At 49.4% G+C, this 19,583-nt stretch overlaps 1 protein-coding gene across 1 annotated transcript in view; it reads left to right on the top strand.

The window, feature by feature from the left end:
* Positions 1 to 18,241, top strand: part of PODXL (podocalyxin like) — a 56,141-nt gene extending 37,900 nt beyond the window's left edge. The window contains exons 3-9 of the mRNA XM_045496405.1: positions 6,492 to 7,136; positions 9,577 to 9,944; positions 10,235 to 10,306; positions 12,249 to 12,396; positions 12,635 to 12,696; positions 12,946 to 13,113; positions 14,151 to 18,241. Coding sequence (XP_045352361.1) covers positions 6,492 to 7,136; positions 9,577 to 9,944; positions 10,235 to 10,306; positions 12,249 to 12,396; positions 12,635 to 12,696; positions 12,946 to 13,113; positions 14,151 to 14,348 — 1,661 coding nt within the window. The 3' untranslated portion in view covers positions 14,349 to 18,241. The remainder of the gene's footprint in view (positions 1 to 6,491; positions 7,137 to 9,576; positions 9,945 to 10,234; positions 10,307 to 12,248; positions 12,397 to 12,634; positions 12,697 to 12,945; positions 13,114 to 14,150) is intronic.
* Positions 18,242 to 19,583: the final 1,342 nt, after the last annotated feature.

Here is a 19,583-nt window from a genome sequence, read left to right as displayed (position 1 = left end):
AAGGGAGATGCTTCCTGAGTCCTTCAGAAGGGAGTGTGGCCCTGCCAGTTTTGGATTTCTAGCCTCCAAAGCCACGAGAGAATACATTTATGTTTAAGCCACCCAGTTTGTGGTCATTTGATACAGCAGCCTTGGGAAAAGAATACACACTTCATTCAAGGTACCCTGAGTCCGTGGAAAGATTCAGTTCTGTGAACTGGGTGAGTGGCTGACTGTGTTCTCTACCGTGGAGATTTGACACAGGTCTCTGTTTGCTGAGCCTTGAGGGGGGATGTTAGTGGGCGGCCCCTAAAAGACCACATGATAGTTAGCCCCGGTCCCAGGTCCCTTTAGTTAGATTATTCCGATTAGCATGCTGATCCGGCTGTCCATTACGGTATTGTACCCACCTTTGTTCCGAGAAATGAAATCCTACTCTTCCCCCTACTACCCGAAGAACCTGGCTTCCATGCCCACTGAAATCAGTATTATCTCCTATGAGCATTCCCGGCCAATGAAAAACAGCCACACCAGTCTCTTAGAATATGCTATTAGTCTCCTCAACAATATCCCCAATTTAATCAAATCTAAGGCACCATCAATGATAAGACACACTATTACTTTACGAACTACTTAGAAAAAAAAAAAAACCACTGTCAAAGTTTGACCTGCAATAATTTATAATGCATCCGCATTTCACAGGCATGAAAAGATGTGCGTCTTAGAACTCATGGAACACAGTATTTCTCAAAGCCTTGGTGAAACAAGTGTCATTTGAACTCAGAATTCTCAGGAAAACAAAAGTGTGAGGGAGCAGATTATCCATGATAAACCATTCTACCCCTTGTGTCTCTCTGAGGTTTTGGATTTCTTCCTATTCGTTATTCCAGGGAATTTCTGGCAACTTAACTTTATTTAGTTTGGACTAACGTTGACTGCAGGTTTCAGTTCACCAACTAAGAAAACGATGAGAACCCAGCTGCTTTAGGTCAGCATATTGAACCCGAAATCTCTGATATGCATACCCATAACGACCGATTCAGCCTGATATGATTATCCCTCCTTGATCTAGCACCCTCCTGTCATATAACCAGACATACTTGCTAGGGTTATTATAGGTATTTCTTAGTGTGTAAGCCTTCTCCTGGGCCAGACTCTGTATTTGTCTTTCTGGAGCATACTGGAGTCTCACTGTTGTTACAGGTTTGGAAAAAGTGAAGAGTCCTAGAGACGATGAGGAAATGTGGCTTTCTGTGTCTGTGAGCTCACGTGAGCCTCTTTACGAGTTTTCAGGCAAGGTGGGAACTGCATCATCAAACAGAATAGCAGTTGAGTATAGGCAGGTGAGCACCATCCCAGATTGAGACTTAGAAAAAAAAATTTTTTTAACATTTTATTTATTTTTGAGAGACAGCACTCAAGTGGGTTAGGGGCAGAGAGAGAGGGAGACATATAGTCTGAAGCAGGCTCCAGGCTCTGAGCTGTCAGAGAGCCAGATGAGGGGCTCGAACCCACAAACTGTGAGATCGTGACCTGAGCTGATGTCGGACGCTTAACTGAGCCACCCAGGTGCCCTGCAGATTGAGACTTAATGGAAACTGTGACTCATCTGCATCCTCTCATATGTCGCCATTTCAATTGTCAAGGTCCTATTTTCACCTAAGAGACTTGGTGAAGAATTAAACTAACATTGGGGCACTGGGTGCCTCAATCGGTTAAATGTCCGGTTTCAGCTCAGGCCATGATGTCGCTGTTCATGAGTTCGAGCTCCGCTTAGGTCTCTGTGCTGACAGCTCAGAGCCTGGAGCCTGCCTCAGATTCTGTGTTTCCCTCGCTCTCTGCCCCTCCCCTGCTCGTACTGTGTGTGTGTGTGTGTGTGTGTGTGTGTGTGTGTGTGTGTGTGTGTGTCTGTGTCTCTCTCAAATAAATAAAACATTAAAAAAAAAGAAACTAACATTGTAATTTGGCAACTTGTGGGATCAAACTTTCACATTTGTCTTTTGGTTTTCTCTGTTCTTCAGCTGCAAACAATAAGAGATTCCTTTACTGTAGCCTCAGAAATTTCAGTCTGTGCTTTCATAGGAGGATTTAGGAATTACAGCTTCTCTTTCTTTTCTTTTTTCTTTTCTTTTCTTTTCTTTTCTTTAAGTAAGCAAGCTCTATGCCTGCTGTAAGGCTTGAACTCAGAACCCCCAAGATCAAGAGTCGCGGGATCTACCGACTGAGCCAGCCAGGCACCCCTCTTAATTCTCCTTCTTTAAGCCAGTTTTCACTGGTAGTGATTTTTGTCTCTCCCAGGGTACATGTGGCAATATCTAAAGATATTTTTAGCTGTCACAGCTGGGGAGGGATGTGTGTATATGTTACTTGCATCTGGTGGATAGATACCAGAGATGTTGTTAAATATCCTGTAATGCATAGGATACCCTCCTATAACAAATAAATATCCTGCCCAAAATGTCAGTAGTTCTCGGGTGAAGAAACCCCATCTTAAGCTACTCACCACAGTAAGAAGTAACCACCCTATCCCACATCCCTTGGTTCCTCAAATATGCTTCTATTCCCTTCAACAATCTCAGCTCTTTGGCCAAAAAAGTACCATGACATGATCAACGATAAGAAGCACTGTTATTTTATGACTGTGAAGGAAAAAGCACTGGCAAAGCATAATGGCACTTTGATTTTCAACACGCCCTTTTATGTGTGCCCTTCATGGGCACTTCATTCTAGATGACGGGATGATGTAGCTGCTTCTCCACAGGATGCCACAAGATACTAGAGTCACGTCCCCTCATACTTGCAGGATTCTCCCTTAAGCCCCAAGTAGACCCAATAACCAATCCTTGAAGTCCTCTTGCCTGCAACCACTTCTGATACAAATTTCTGCTTTTCAGCAGCACAGTTGTGTCTGTGTGCGTGTGCACACACATGCGTAAGATATAGTGGGTTCCTGTGTAGCTTAGGGAGGAACTGGGATTGCTGGAGACCACGTTTACAACTACTTTTTTTTCACTTAAAAATTTTTTTTCCTCAATGTTTACTTACTGATTTTTATTATAAAATTTTTTTTAATGTTTACTTTTTTTTTTTTAATTTTTTTAACGTTTTATTTATTTTTGAGACAGGGAGAGACAGAGCATGAACAGGGGAGGGTCAGAGAGTGGGAGACACAGAATCTGAAACAGGCTCCAGGCTCTGAGTTGTCAGCACAGAGCCCGACGCGGGGCTTGAACTCACAGACCGAGAGATCATGACCTGAACCGAAGTCGGCCACTTAACTGACTGAGCCACCCAGGCGCCCCTTAATGTTTATTTTTGAGAGGGAGGGAGAGACAGAATGTGAGTGGGGGAGGGGCAGAGAGAGAGAGGGAGACACAGAAGCCGAAGCAGGCTCCAGGCTCCGAGCTGTCAGCACAGAGCTCGACTCGGGGCTCAAACCCATGAACTGTGAGATCACGGCCCGAGCTGAAGTCAGACGCTCAACCGACCGAGCCACCCAGGCGCCCGTAGGGCTACTTTTAATAGCACCCAAGTTAGGCTACAGAAGTGGTCCTGCTGACCAGAAGTACTGCTGACCAGTGCCAAGCACTGTAGTTTGGCTGTGGACACTCACTCTAGCATCACGTCTGCTGCTGGCACTGTTAACTGCTCTCAGCCTTCCTTGCAGGCTGCTGCCTCTTCACTCACTCACTGGCTGGGATGGAAGTGCCTAGTTCACTAAGGATGGCTTAGCACGTACATGCTCGTGCTCCAGTCATAAGGAGGGATGGAAAAGGAAGTATTTGGCATTTTCAGCATCTATAATAGGAGACACATCCTGCCGCCATCAAACTTTTATTATGTGGGGAGTTCCCCGAACACAGAGAAATGGCATAGATTTGGCTACAAAGAATGGTAAAGACCCGCTACTACCCTTCCCGCCACTCTCTCCCTTCTCCAGACAGAAAACCAGAAACAATTCTGGGTTCCCTTCTTCTGGATTTCGTCTCCAAAATATGATCCTTTTTCTTAAATTTTTAAAAATGTTTTATTACTTTTTAAGAGCATGAGAGAGAGAATGAGAGAATGAGTCAGGGAGGGGGGCAGAGAGAGAGAGGGAGACATAGAATCGGAAGCAGGCTCCAGGCTCTGAGCTGTCAGCACAGATCCCAGTGCAAGGCTCAAACTCATGAACTGGGTGAGATCATGACCTGAGCCGAAGTCGGACGCTTAACTGACTGAGCCACCCAGGAGTCCCTAGTCTTTTTTCTTAATGTAAACTCTAGCCCCAATGTAGCACTTGAACTCCTGGCCCTGAGATCAAGAGTCACATGCTGTACCGACTGAGCCAGCCAGGTGCCTCCATAATACAGTGTTGAACCATCCTCTTTTCATCGCCACTGTGAGGAACTTTGTATAGCAGACTGTTATCCATTCTGTCTGGATTACTGTCCTGGCCTTTTCCTCCCCGCTTCCGCTCACTCTCCCTTCCAGTCCACAGCCCTCCAAGTAGCAAGTGTGTTTCCTTTTCCAGCCACCCTATAAACCTTCTTTGCTTGCAACCTTCCGTGGCTTCGTTTTGCACTTAGAATAAAATCCAAAATCTTTATTTTGGTTTCTCAGGAGGGTGATCAAGAGTCTTCCCTTTTGTTTTTGTTTTTTTTTTTAAGTGTTTATTTATTTATTTTGAGAGAGAGCGAGAGAAAGAGCACATGCTTGAGCAGGGAAGGGGCAGAGGAGAGAGGGAGGGAGAATCCCAAGCAGGCTCCACACTCAGCACCGTGAGATCATGACTTGAGCTGATATGAAGAGTCGCATGCTCAGCTGACCAAGCCACCCACACGCTCCAAGAGAGCCTCCTTTTATTCTCAAAAATTAATGCTTTAGACAATAAGTTCCTGGCCCTTTACCTGTACGGCCCTGATTTTCTTTACATTTTTTTTTTTTTTATCATTTATTTATTGAGAGAGAGAAGAGAGAGACAGAGCGTGAGCAGGGGAGGGGTAGAGAGAGAGGGGGAGATACAGACTCTGAAGCAGGCTCCAGGCTCTGAGCTGTCAGCACAGAGCCCACATGGGGCTCTATCTCAACGAACCACGAGATCATGACCTGAATGGAAGTCGGACGCCCAACCGACTGAGCCTCCCAGGCGTCCCTGTAAGGCTCTGATTTTCTGGACCCTGCTCCCTGACCCCCTGAGTCACTAACCCCCGCTCACATCTCCTCTTACCTTTCGTCCCTGCTTTGGGGCCTTTGAAGGTTCTGTTCTTCTGCCTTGTGTTTTCCACACAGTTTTCTCCTTGTCATCCTTCAAGTCTTACCAAAATGGGCATCTGAGATGGCTTTCGTCACTTTTTTTTTTTTTTAAAGGAATCTTTATACCTCATGTGGGGCTCGAATCCACAACCCCCAGATCAAGAGTCGCATGCTCCACCCCACCCCCCCGCCTCCCGAGCTGTCGAGGCACCCCCTCCTCAGCTCTCTACCTAAACAGCCTCTATCTCTGTTCTCTGCACCATTTCCTTGCTCACTTCTTCCATAGATTCTCCAGAATTTGATGGCTTTTTTTTTTTTATTTTTTTTTATTTTGAGAGAGTGAGAGACCAGGGGAGGGGCAGAGAGAGGGGGAAATAGTATCCCAGGCAGGCTCTGTGCTGTCAGCACAGAGCCCAATGCAGGGTTCGAACTCAGAAACCACGAGACCATGACCTGAGCCGAAAGCAAGGGACGGATGCTTAACCAACTGAGCCACCCAGGCGCCCCCAGAATTTGGTGTTTGTTCTGTCCACTTGTTTATCGTTAAATTCTCGCTTGTCCACCAGAATGTAAGCTCCCTGAGGGTATGGATTATGTGTGTTTGCTTCACCAGTGTGTCCTGGGGCCCACACGCCACAGTTCCCTTAATGAATAATATGTTAAGCAGAAGAGTAAAATTCACCAGGCCTTCCCTCCCTGACCTCCTGGTAGGGGTAAGCTGCCTTGCAGAACAGAGTCAGACGGTCCGTCGTTCTCTTCCTTGCACGTCTCACAACTGTACTCAGACGGCCATTTGTGTAATGTCACTATTGTCAGTTTCTCCTAGATTATACTTCCATGAGAACGGAGGCACATCTCTCTTGCCATGCCCACAACAAGGCAGTTCAGGAGGCATGAGTCTGCGGAATCTTCCGGAGGCTCATGTGCCTGCGAGCTGGGGAGAGGGAGGAGGAGGGGACCTTGGCTCTGTGGCGGCACAGTGAAAACAGGAAGGGCACGTGCGAGGCTCACGCAGGCCTCCCCGTGCAGGGTGATTAGGTGGCCCGGTCTTTCTCTTCTGCAGAATTTCCCTGGACTTCTCTGCTTCACTCTTGTTGTCCTTAGAGGTTTCTTAAACTTCAGCAAATCTGGGTACGTGGAGGACCCAGGCCTTCAGCCAAGGCACATGGCAGGGATGGCAGCAAGGCCTCTGGATCCCCGGGAAGACTTGGAGGAGTGTGGAGAGGAACACTTGCAGCTGATGCCCTAACTTCTTTCTGTGTTGTCTTTGTAAACAGAAGTCCCGACCACTACTGGCTCAAAGACCGCAGTAGAACATATAAACTCAGGCAACCCCGACGCAGCATTAACACACGGTGGTGAAAGTCCAGTTGAAAACACAAAGACGACGACGGCCACGACGACCACGACGACCACGGTTCCACCACCTCCTGAGGAAAGGAAGCCGTCATCCGCCACGTCAGCCATGGTCACCAAAAGCCCATCTACGGCACCCAGCAACTCACCCGCTGCCCCGTCTCTAGCCCCGACACAGAAAGACACAGCTGCCACTACCAGTAACAAAGAGGGGGTGTTAACCGGCCCCCCGACAGCTCCTGATCCACCAACCAGTAAGTCCGTGAAGCCCGACACCACACAGAGCCAGCCAGCCGGATCTGGAGCCCAGAGCAGCACCAGTGTTCCCACTGACCACACGACCACGCAGGGCATGGGGCCTCTGCCGCCACTGGTTAGCCCCACCCGCGCCACACCTGCTCCTTCCACGGCCACCCCAGCAAGTCCTCACCAACCAGCTGCGACTGCTACTTTGAAGCCCCCGGGGGACTCTTCCAAGGCACCAGACAAAGTCTCTACGGCTTCAAGTACTTTAGGCACCAAGACCAGTCCCGACTCCACATTACACGGGGCGCCTACCACGCCAAGTAAGTGACGTGCTCCCCATCCCCCCCCTCCCACCCCCAGCAGGAAGAAGCTTCTGAATGCTTATGTTCTATACAGTTGCTCAGCTGGAAGATAGAATTCATGCTGAGGGTTACACACTGTGACTACACCACCTTCATTCAGGCCTGGGGTCCCCTTCAATGACAAGCAGAGGCCAACAATGCTGTGTTGTTCTGATGAGAGCTCGGGGTTTTGGCCTGCTCGGTTGAGCGCATAAACAAGCCAACAGTCTGTTCATGGGTAAGACTTGGGCTGGGCGGTTGGTTGCAGGGTGGAGGGAGCATTGAAAGTAGTTCAGAGCAGCGGCGCCTGGGAGACTCAGTCTGTTAAACGTCCGACTTTGGCTCGGGTCATGATCTCATGGTTCGTGGGTTTGAGCCCCGCATCGGGCTCTGTGCTGACAGCTCGGAGCCTGGAGCCTCTTTGGATTCTGTGTCTCGCTCGCTCTCTGCCCCTCCCCCGCTCACACTCTGTCTCTCTCTCTCTCAAAAATAAAACAAACATGAAAAAAAAAAAAGAAAGAAAAAAGAAAAAGCAGGACTCCAGAACAGTGTTCCTCACATGTGTTTGATAGCATTTACAGTAGGAAATACATTTTAATTTTACACCACGATCTGGGACATGAAAATGTAACACACGTATAACAACACATGTAACTGATAACAAAAGTTTCACCTATCGGCTTATTCTTGCTGTATGGGATACATCCTAATAATTTTCTACTCCATCCCATTCCTTTGTTCCTTTTTAAAAGTGCTGATCTTAACCCAGTAAGTAAATTTTAAAACTCACTGATGGATCATGAGCCTCAAGATCATGACCCATAGCAGATCTATTGAATCAGAACTTCTAGGTTGTGAACCTGAGGGTCTGCATTGTCCAGAACTTCCTCGGTAATCGGGATGCACGCTGCTGTTGCCACTGTGGTGGTGCTGTCCTGCTGTAAGAGCAAGGGCTCTGAGTTAGGGGCGCCGGGATTCACGCCCCTGTTGTGTCTCCCTGTTGTGTTATCTTCTTTTTTTAAGTTTACTTATTTGTTTTGGGGGAGAGAGAGAGAGAGAGAGAGAGCGAGCGAGCAAACGGGAGGGGCAGAGAGAGAGACAGAGAATTCCAAGTAGACTTTGCACTGGCAGCGTGGAGCCTGGCATAGGCTCGAACACATAAACTGCAATCATGACCTGAGTGGAAACCGCGAGTCAGTCACTTGACCAACTGAACCACCCACATGCCCCCTATTGTGCCACTTCTTAACACTGTGACCTTGGGCAAATCATCAAGCCCCTCTGAGCCTCAGTTTTCTTTTTTTCTCTCTTCCTTCCTTCCTTCCTTCCTTCCTTCCTTCCTTCCTTCCTTCCTTCCTTCCTTCCTTTTTCTTTCTTTCTTTCTTTCTTTCTTTCTTTCTTTCTTTCTTTCTTTCTTTCTTTCTTTCTCTTCTCTCTTTCTTTTCTTTTCCTTTCTTTTTCTTTTTCCTTTCTTCCTGTCTTTCTTAAACTAAAACATTTTTTTTTCATTTTTACTTAGAGGGCAGGGGAGGGGTAGAGACAGGAGAGAAGAATCCCAAGGAATCCCAAGCAGGCTCCACAGTGTCGGCACAGAGCCCCATGTGGGGCTCAAACCCACAAAACTGCGAGATCATGACCTGACCCGAAATCAAGTGTTGGGCGCCCAACTGAGCCATCCAGGCACCCCTGAATTTTTTTTAATGTTTATTTATTTTTGAGAGAAAGAGAGAGTGTGAGCAGGGGCGGGGCAGAGAAAGAGGGAGACAGAATCCGAAGCAGGCTGCAGGCTCTGAGCTGCCAGCACAGAGCCTGACGCGGGGCTCAAACCCACCAGCGGTGAGATCATGACCTGAGCCGAAGTCGGACACTTAACCACCTGAGCCACCCAGGCGCCACTCAGTTTCTTTATTTATAAAATAGGTTAATTATGGTACCTTCTTCGTAGGGCGTGGTGAGGATTAACTAAGAAAGTAACTCGGAAGCACTCAGTACGGTCCCTCAGATGGAGTAAGTCCTCATTTAGTATTAGCTGTTGCTGCTGACACCATTGCCATTGTGACTGCTTTTATGAGGCCTCACCCTGGCTCGTTCAGTCTCACCCATCCTGGACTATGTTATGAGAATGGACTTCAGGTGTTTACTTCTTCCTCATTGCCTTGCTCATTACTCCAGCTTGTAGTCTAGGTGGGAGATAAGATCAAAGAACCTTAGGGAGCTAAGAACAAGAAAGACTGTCCTCTTAAAGGTTCCACTTATATTTTTTACTTTTAAAAAAAGTTTTATTAATTTTAGTCATCTCTACACTCAACGTGGGACTCGAACTCACGACCCTGGAATCAAGAGTTGCACACTCTTCGGACTGAGCCAGCCAGGCGCCTCCCACTCATCTTTTCTCATAGCATTTGCTTTCCAATTACAGCATCATTTGTTGCCTCACAAGGAAATCACGAGCACTCCAGCAAGGTGCCAGCTGTCCTTGGGACCTCTTCCTCCATCACTGGGACCTCTTCCTCCGCCACTGGGACCTCTTCCTCCGCCACTGGGACCTCTTCCTCCGCCACTGGGACCTCTTCCTCTGTCACTGGGACCTCTTCTTCCGTCCCTGGGATCTCTTCCTCTGTCCCTGGGACCTCTTCCTCTTCGTCGGGACCTGTGGCCACATCTACTGTTATGGGACCTGGAAGCTTTAGCACTCACTTGGCTCCAACTACCCCCCAAGTCTCCAGCACATCTTCTCCTGCCTTGACTCATAGGGATGATGGGGTGCTGCCAGCAGTGGTGGGACAGGTAAGAGAGACCAGACTCAGATGGGAGGGGGCTCTAAGAGGTATTTCTAGTCTTCCTTATAGCCCAGGGCCCCTGGCGAGGACTGTTAGAAGTAGGCAGCCATCTACCCCCTCTGCCTCGCTTTGCGGGACAGCCAGGCACACACCTGGCTCTGTAACTGGCCAGCCCAGCTTGCCAGAAACTCCTTCCTTTGTGTCACCCACTCAGGGGGAGGGAGAGAGGGAGGGAGGAATTAGTGATGAGACCCTGCCAGGCTGAGCCAGAATCTGAATCTCAATGGCTTCTTCTAGATACAGTGCGGACATCCCGAAAATCAAACCGAGAGGATGCTCATCCTGAACTTCACGAAAACCAGCCCCTGTGTGAGTACCCTGCTAATCCAGGCTGCACCCTGAACTACACCCCCAAACTGTGGCTTAGCGGCAGGGTCAGAGAAGGTAGAAGGGAATGGTGTGTTCCTTTTCCTGCCCTTGTTTTTTTCCTAGTGGGAAGTGGCCCCTTCCAGCTTACAGAGGGACAAAGTGAAGTTCAGATTCCTCTAAGTCAAGTCCCATGGGGCTGCTGTCAGGCCAGAAGAAGTACCCAGGTCTCCTGGACTTGCACTGTGTAATTGTTCACAGGTTCTCAGAGTCTGGAGACCTCAGTCCTAGTTCCTGTTTGCCTTTCGTTCAGGCTGTGATTTAATTAAATTGATCTCTTTGGTCTTCAGAGGCTCAGTCCGCCTGCCTAACTTTTCCTGCTCTCATAGTCTGTGGTTTTATATTTGCTGGCCCATGTATTAATCTGATGGCCTCAGTGGTTGAACAGCAAGGAGATAATCTCCCTCTGGTCTGAGCAGTCAGTTCCGAAGCATCAGGGAGCCACTGCCAGCACTCAGGGTGGTGTGTGTGTGCTGGGGTGGGGGTGTCAGCTTTCGCATGACTCCATTTTCATGAAAGGGCGTGTCCTACCAGCCCAGATGGCTGCTCCCTTCTGCTGGCACCTGGGAGTGCAGCTGATGGGTGGCTCACTGCTGCCCTCTCCTGGCCAGTGACTGTTTTTGCAAACACCCCCTAGAATTAAGACAGGCTGTCTAGAAGACGAGAAGGTGGGTTTACAACATTTTAATACCACCTGTATTTTTTCAGTCATTTTCTTTTGGGTGTTTGTTTTGCTTGGATTTTCCAAGTGAATTTTACAGAGCATGCATTTAGACTGGAGTTTGAAAGGGAGCGGTGCTGCCCTGGCCTTGGGTTATTGGACAAGGCAGGAATCCCACCGATGCGTGCCCAGCCATTCTCAGGCCCTCTTTTTTGCTAAAACTTGCCAGGTTGTATGATTGGCTGGGAGAAGCATTTTTCCCCCGTGTGCTGTACAAGGAGGGTTGGAAGCCCTGGATCCCTACCTGGTGTGAGGCTGAGGGATTGGGAAGCCTAGGAGATCCCAGGTAGAAACCTAGGGATGGTTTGTGGGGGTCCTGATGTGAGCCATACAAAGAGTCTTTTTCTTTATCCATCTCCATACCTTATTCCGAAATCAGGTCAGAGAAACGCCAGCTTGGTGTGCCTCTAGATGACATGGCAGGACCTGGTAAAAGCTGTCCACACTTTGCTTCCTCACCTTCAGCCCTAAAGCCATGTCAGCCATGCTCTGTCTGTTTAGAGATACAGGACTTCCTTCCAAGATGTCTCCATGTGCCTCTTCAAGATCTCCCACCGTGCCCTGTTCAGTGACAGCCTTGCCTTTTTCCCTGTCAGCCTGTTTATGGCTTCATGGACAGAATCTTAGTTTAGGGAAGGGTGTGCATCTTTCAACTTTGGGGTAGATATCCTTGGGTTGAGAGCTGGGGCTTCCCCTCCTGAGGTCTTTGAACTGGGCATCAACGCCTAGAAGGTTGAGAGAGGGCTGGAGTCTTCCCCACTGGCTGGGGGCTGGGGGTAGGGAGGGGTGGCAGTGATTGCTGGGAAGGACCTCCACAGTTCCTTCTAGAGCAATGATAAGGGCATCAGGTCATGACCCCTGAAGAACTCTGAGAGAGAAAGGGGGTAGTCAGGTGAAAGGTATTGGTCAGCCATAGACAAGATAAACAGGGTGAGGGGACCCGGGGAGGAGATTCGCATGAGTCAGGGAAGGCAGGGACTGACCCAGCTCGGCACCTAACCTCTGACTCCTTCCGGGCCTGCAAGTGGTCCCAGTTGAGGGAATAGAGAAATAGGTCCACACCAGGCAAATGCATTCTCCAGACCTTGGGTCCGACGGGCAGCCCCCGAAACCTAGGCTGTTGTTCTGATCTTTGAGGAATCACTTGTGGTCTCCCTGCAATAGGAGACGAACTTTTCGGATGACAAACTGGTCACACTACTGTGCAGAGCAGCAAAAGCCACCTTCAACCCACCTCAAGATCGGTGCCATATACGGCTGGCACCTATTCCCGAGACCCAGGCAGTGGCAATCAAAGAAATCGCTATCCAGAGTGAGTTGAGGGGAGGGGGTGCTGAGGCCTAAGGGGGGTGGGAATGGGGCAGGGGGTGACAGCTTAGGAGCCACGAGGATGGGTCAGGGCTGGTCCTTCCTCGGTACCCTAAGAAGGGTCGCGCCAAGAGAGACAGCACCCAGGAGACTGAGGTACAGCATGTCCTCTTGGGGCCCTGTGTCCATCCCTCGCACATCACTCTGAGCTGGACCACTAGAAACGTCTCTCCTCCCCACAGCAAACCTCCTGCCCAGGGACGTGTATGAGTTGCTGAAAGACAAATGGGACGAGCTGCAAGAGGTAAGCGGGCTCCTCCCGTGTGCTGGGGCGGAAGCCTGTCCCTCGGAAGTCTACAGTTACTCTGCTCTGCAGCGCTTCTCGCTGTAGAGGGACCTCCCGCTTGCAAGCAGCTGGAAGACGGGAGGATTAGAGAGGGGACAGCCGGTGACGGAATAGGTCCCCCAGCAAACGCCAAGCAGAAGAGATCGTAACTGACCGGGAGTGACCCACGTTCTGTTTTCTGCCACATAACCTCCTCCTTCCTGGCAGGTGGGAGTCAGTAACATGAAGCTTGGGGACCAAGGGCCACCCGAAGAGACGGAGGACCGGTTCAGCATGCCCCTCATCATCACCATCGTCTGTATGGCCTCCTTCCTGCTCCTCGTCGCTGCCCTCTATGGCTGCTGCCACCAGCGCCTCTCCCAGAGGAAAGACCAGGTGAGGACTTCACTCCCCTCGCCAGCGAAGCAGGCCAGTTCACCAGATGACTTCACCCCGTCACCCCCATATTAGAGGAGAGTGAGGGGGCCGTGAACCCTTTCGGACAGGCAGAGACCCTCCCTTACAGGAACTGCAAAGTTACAGGGAAATGAAAGAATCACGTGGGGGAAGGGAGGATCGCGGCTGCGGAGTCCAGACTTGGGGTAAAGCCCCGGCTCTGCCTGTTACCCACGTGGCCATGGGCACTTCCTGGAACCTCTAAGCTCCAGGTTTCTCATCTGCACGTGGGGAGAACGGTCACCTTGCGGAGCTGCTGAGGGTTCCCTGAAAGAAGTGGACCTAGGCCCACGTGTCTAACGTCTGACAGGAGGCTCTTTTACCCGCCTTCGTCAGATTCCCCTCATGACGGCCCCACCCAGACACGTAGTCCTCAACCCTGGCTGCGCACTCTGGGGCCAGTTAGAGAAATTCGTGTGCCGGCCTCCTCACACGCCAGTTGAGACAATCTGGATCTGAATGTTTGTTCAAAGCTTCCCAGGTGACTCGACCATGTGACCCAGGTTGTACCTCGGGTAAAGACGAGAGAAGAGCACGGGCTCCAGGTGGCTCCTGTCTGTGGCCAAGACGGCTGTAGGTCGCGCCGCACCCATCTTGCCGGGGCTTAGAGAGGTCCTGGGTCACCCGGCCTGATGAAAGTCATTTCCAGCCCTTCCTGATTCAGCACAATGGGTGGGGTGAGGCAGGTGCCTGGAGAGTAAGGTTTGGAGGGAAGGAATGGAGGAGAGCGATCAGAGGACTCTGCAGAACAGAGTCCGTTTCCGCTTGGCTTCCTGGATTTGCCAGTAGGGGAAAGGTCAAGTGAGCTGGGAATTCTAGGATGCTGGGCAAGGCCAGTAGCCACGATGATCTCCAGGAGCACTTACTGCGCACATTAGCCAAGCTGGGGTTCCTGGATTGTGGGGCTAAATGTGTAACATGAAGGCTATAGCCCCTAAACATTACCCTTTCTTCTTGGGTCATCTTCTCTGCCCTAGCAACGACTAACGGAGGAGCTGCAGACAGTGGAGAATGGTTACCATGACAATCCCACACTGGAAGTGATGGAGACCTCCTCAGAGATGCAGGAGAAAAAGGTGGTCAACCTTAATGGGGAGCTGGGGGACAGCTGGATCGTCCCCCTAGACAACCTGACCAAGGATGACCTGGACGAGGAGGAAGACACACACCTCTAATCAGGTCTGCGGGTGGCCTCCGACAGTGCCACAGCGCTCCAGACTGAGCCACCTCAAGTGCCATTGGGACAGGGGAGGAACATCCTTCCCAGCTGAGGGAGAGACTGGCAGGGGAAGGAGACTTGGTGGCTCCCTCCTCCCAATCCCCACGGGGCCTTAATTTCCCCTTTTCAGACTGAACAAGTCACATTCTGTCTAGATCTGTCTTGTAAGATAACCCACTAGTGCCTGAGCTCAGTACTGCTGGAAGGTGAGAGGGAGCTCACTCATGTGACCATCTAGTAGGATCCCTTCATCCCACATACGTGGAGACCAAGGCCTGACAGGGGTATAAGGTCCAGCTCACACAGCCCCTGGTGGCAGAGTCAGGATGACCACAAAAATTCCCTTTTCCGGGCCGGTGTGCACTGCCACCCCACCCCACTGCTGTCACCACCCCCCCGTGCCCTCCCTTCCGATATGCCCCCGGCTGGATGGAAGGGACAGCGGGGCCAGATCCTGTCTCAGGGGAATCTGATTCCTTGAAAGTACGGGTCCAAGCTGTCCATCTCCTGTCCCCAGCCTCGCCTGCCAGTGTTCCATCCCCTTTTTGCCTCCCCCTTCCTTCACTCTGTATCCCCACTCTGTCCCAAGGACCCCTGGGACTCACACAGGTCATTGATGACTTTGAGCCCCTGGTCCTGGATTCTGGCTTCCTTGCATTTGCCTAGTGGGACTGAGTGGGACTCGACCCACACCAGACTCCAGTGTGAGCGAGGTCAGGGATCCACCGGCAGGCGAGGATGGGTCCTGGCCCAGCACCCAGGGCCTCCTTGAAGGGGCTCCCCAGGAAACTGCTTGGCTTCCTACTCCCACTGGGAAGTAAAATCTGCAGCAGCGATGAAGTCCAAGTGTGTCTATTTTGTTGTTCACTGCTCAGCCAGTGGGGTGAAGACCCAAGCTAGGTCCAGCAAGAGTGACAGCTGTGGGGCAGACTTTCCCGGGGCCCAGTCCACGGAGAGGTGTCTTAGGAGACAATCGATTGACAGGAAGGATGGGCTTTACTCTCTGTTCCATAGGAAACTCAGGGACTTTTCAAGTTGCTGAGAATTTTGTTGTATTTGTGTTTTAGTCCAGCCCTCCACTGCCCAAAGCCAAAGCTCCAGCCATTGGGGGACTTTTCAGTTAACCGATCTCACTGATTTCTGGTTCTCCTGTGTCATAGGGCAAGAAAGGTCTAGAAAGTGTGATACATCTTAAGGTGCACAGGGGCAGCTTCGGGGGGCCTGTGGGGTTCCCGGTGACCTCTCACTGTTCCGGCATGGAGTTGGCCCTTGCCGTGTCCCTTGCCGTGTCCCCTTCTCTATATCCTTAGCAGGGCTACCCAGTTCTGTGGTTCTGGTAGCATCTCAGGGAAACAGCACCATGGAGGGTTTAGAGAAAGCTCAGCGGTCAGTTCCCAAGCAGAAGGCACCTGAGGACTGGGCAGAGTGTAGTTTAATCTGGTTTTCTGGGAAGAAGAAATCCCATGTGGAACTTTGCCCACTGTCTCTTGTTCCTGGGTGGAACTTTCCTGACACCTAGGAAGATGGGCAGAACTGCTTTAGAGAGTGAAAATGGTAATATCAGAGCAAGAAGCCAGAACCTCAGAAACTGGAGGCCCAGGCTCTGATAGTCTTGATGAAATAGGTGGCCTGCTTTAGGATAGCTTATTTTGAAGGAGTTTAGCGAGGGAAGATCTCTGTTCTTCCCTGGCTGCCTTGATTCTTTCTTCATAACCTTTGGCCTTTGATATCTTAGGGGAAAAGAAAGGCCAGGGGTTCAAGTAGGGCCTCCAGTGAGTTTCCAAGAGCTAGAGAGATGCTAAGCTAACAAGGAACCAAAAGCATTTGCCCAGATCCTCCAGCATTTGGAGGTCAGCAGGATGGATAACAATGCTCGTTTGGGGGAAAAACAGAAGAAATCTTGTTACACTGGGAAAAGATCTGTTTGCTTCCTTCCTGCCCAACATTCAGTTCTTTCCACCCATTGGGTTTCTGTGGAAGAGGCCGGACTGGATTACTACTCTTGCTGATTCTGGGTCACATTTTACCAGCCAGGCGTTCAGACAGAGACAGCAAATATGCCTCCACAAATAGATCAAAGGCTATAACCCCCAAAGGCTCTTAGGGAGAGATGATGTCCGGCAAGGACTAGAGTAAAAATTATATACTTGGTCAAGAGAGATGACTGTAGTTCTGTCCAAGGGGAATCTTGGGAAGCTTCGGGCTGGTTCACATGCTCCTTTTGGTGCATCCAGATTGGGTTACACTGGCCTTTTAGGGCAACTTCAGAATCCAGTACCTTGCCTGGGCTTGCTCTTGTCACTAGACCTCTAGGTCAAGGGCCATACAGCCACGCATGTGCAAAGGTCATCTTCATCCCACGTCTGCATTGAGTTCTAAATGCTGTCTGATAAGTCAGATGCTGGGGCTGAGAAGAAAGAAGAGGAACACCAGGAACTCAGCATGACTTTCAACAGGCTGTGCCACAGAAAGATGATAAACTTTACATCAGTGGCAAACTGGTTTCCGTAAGCTGCGTAAAAGGCCAGAAACCATGGCTGATGACTGGACAGAACCCAGCAGGAAGCACGCTCTCCTGAGAACAAGGAGTGACTGCTTCTGAAGGAGGTACAGAACATGCTTTGCATCGTAGGACAGAACACGGGTTGAAGCTGGTCTAGACACCAGATTCTTTTGCCCCCTCTTGAGAAGGAAAGCCGGCAGAAAGTTTATTTAAACCACTTCTTGAGCTTTAACCTTTTTGGCAATATACTGGAGAAACTTGGAAAAACTAGTCCAAGCTGATACATACTTTTTGATAATGTAAATACAACAGCCACATGTTAATCCACCCCGCACTGCTTTGAGTGAGTATACTTTGTAAAAACATTTGTTAGTTAAGTGAGGTGGCTTTCCCCCCCTCTAAAACAGGAATGTAAATGTCTATTTCACTAGAAATGACAAGTTTTGTTTTGTTTTGTTTTTTTCCTTAATGAAAAAAACGAAATGTAAGACAAGCTGATGACAAAGTATTTGTCTTACAGATCAGGCATCTTTGTTTTTAAATATGGTCCTCACCCCCTCCCCAGCCAAGTCCTAGTCTATCAATATGCACTGGTTAGAAAGTGATACTCTAGTCTTAGGGAGAGGCTTTTAGACACCTCTCCAATCTTTGTTTTGTTCTTCCAGAAAAAGGCACTGAAGGGCAGAAAGATAAAGTGACTTGGCCAAAACACATGGTTAGTGACAGAAACGGGATTAAAACACCGGTGCCGTGGGCCTTAGAAGGAATCCGGAAATTAAGGACAGGCACCAAAATGACACAGAATGCCCTTCTCAAATCTTACCCTGCAGGAAGCCTAGGGAGGGCGTGAGGACAGCAGTGGGAAACATACTGGTCTCCTCTTCCTCTGAGTTACTTAGGTCTCAGACTTGAACGGTATGCTTTTCTGTCAAGAAACAGTTTTGGATGAGCTTTGACATGGATCTTCTAGTAGGGCTGAGGCTTAAAGGGAGAAAGGTAGGGGAAGGCAGAGGGGGCAAGAGGAAAGCGATGGCATATTTTCCATCATTCGCTAGCTGATTGGCTCAGGTTGGGGAGAACCCAATACTGAGTGGAAGGGAGGGAATTACTATTTGATGTGTCTTTTTTTTTTTTTTTTTTTTTTTTTTTAATTAGTGAATGTCAAACAGTTTGCCCAGGAGACTGGGGGAGCATGTGTCTTCATGGACAGGGGTCTGAAGTACACTGGAATTTACTGAGAAACTTGTTTGTAAAGACTATACTTAATTATTGCCATTTTCTTACAAAACTATATTTTGGAAAATTGTATACTGTCAATTAAAGTGCTTTTGTATAAGCTGGTTCAAGCCCTGGTGGTTGGACTTGACTGATTGGCTTGTGTTCTTAACCTGTGCGTGAGGCTCCTGTCTCAAGCGCCGCGGACATGAGGCGTTCTGGGGAGTGCAGCGCCCTCAGCTCGTCTGCTATATGGCCGAACTGTGGGGGTGCAGAGAGCAAAAGAGAAAGCGGGAAGCTCAAAGAAAGGAAGGGGATCCTGGAGGTGATGACGGTTCCCCAGATTATCTTGGGTTGTTGGAGCGATAATGGAATTTTCCCTCACGCTTTTATCAGTGGTCTACCTTCTTTCTTTCTTCCACTTCCGCCTCAGATACAATTATGAATCACCCACCACTAAACATCCTTGAGCCCTGGTCAGGTGTGAAACACTGGTGTGGAGACAAATTAAAAATATAAAGAAATAAAGAGGTTCCCTCCTGGTCCTGTTACTGCTCACAAAAGGGTTTACTTATCCCAAGAAGCCTCCCCCTTGTTCCTTGTCTACAGAGATGTTAGTGAAGATGAAGAATGTTCAGGAAAGGAAGCACTCAAAACCCATCCTGATTCTCTTCCTCTCCTGGGGTGGTACCATCTCCCTATACATTCCTCACTGGAAGGGGAAAACGGTCTCTCCCAACTTCAGAAGAGAAATGGTCAGATGACTGGGTCCACGTTCACACTGCTACACAACAATCTCTTCTCTTTGCCTGGCATCTTACAAAACGTTTTTACATTTCTTGTTTAGGAATGGGCGCTTCTCTACCAATAGGTAGAATTTAGGTACAGAGATGAAGGATTCTGAGATGACACAGCTATTTAAGGGGTTAGTGTGAGGCCTTGAAGCTGTATTGTTTCTCTTCAGTCTTACATTCTTTTCCCATTCACATCAATGCCGGGGTTCCAGCAACAAGTACATTTCTAGAATGCATTGTTAACAATATGATTTTGCTTCTATAGGGGAGTTCTGAAAGCCGGTTAACACTCTTAACTGTGGGCCCGAGTTGGGCCAGGGGTATTTTGAGGTTAACTTCAAGAGTGGGCCAAGAATACAGAAAAGAATACAAATACCAGGAACTCGGGCAGGCCCCTTGGCCATGCTTGAGGCACACTGTTCTAAGAACAGAATGACTCACAGTTTATCGTTGGCCACAAATTAGACCTGAGGCCTGAGGCTCTGTGGCTCCATTCTCTTCCTGAAGAGGTCATTCACCCTGCTCCCTGCCCTGCCAACCAAGAAGCAGTCACTCAGTAGTCCTAATGCACTAGGCCTCTGTCACTCGCACGTCCCCTGTCCCCCATCCCCCATCCTACAAGCTTATTTCTTCTGTACTCTAAGGGGAAAAAAGTAAAAATAGGACTAGTACTATAATT

The sequence above is a fragment of the Leopardus geoffroyi genome, chromosome A2, assembly GCF_018350155.1.
Source record: "Leopardus geoffroyi isolate Oge1 chromosome A2, O.geoffroyi_Oge1_pat1.0, whole genome shotgun sequence".
NCBI classification, from domain to species: domain Eukaryota; kingdom Metazoa; phylum Chordata; class Mammalia; order Carnivora; family Felidae; genus Leopardus; species Leopardus geoffroyi.
The sequence above is the reverse complement of the archived record's forward strand: the minus strand, read 5'-3'. Positions and strand labels throughout refer to the sequence as shown.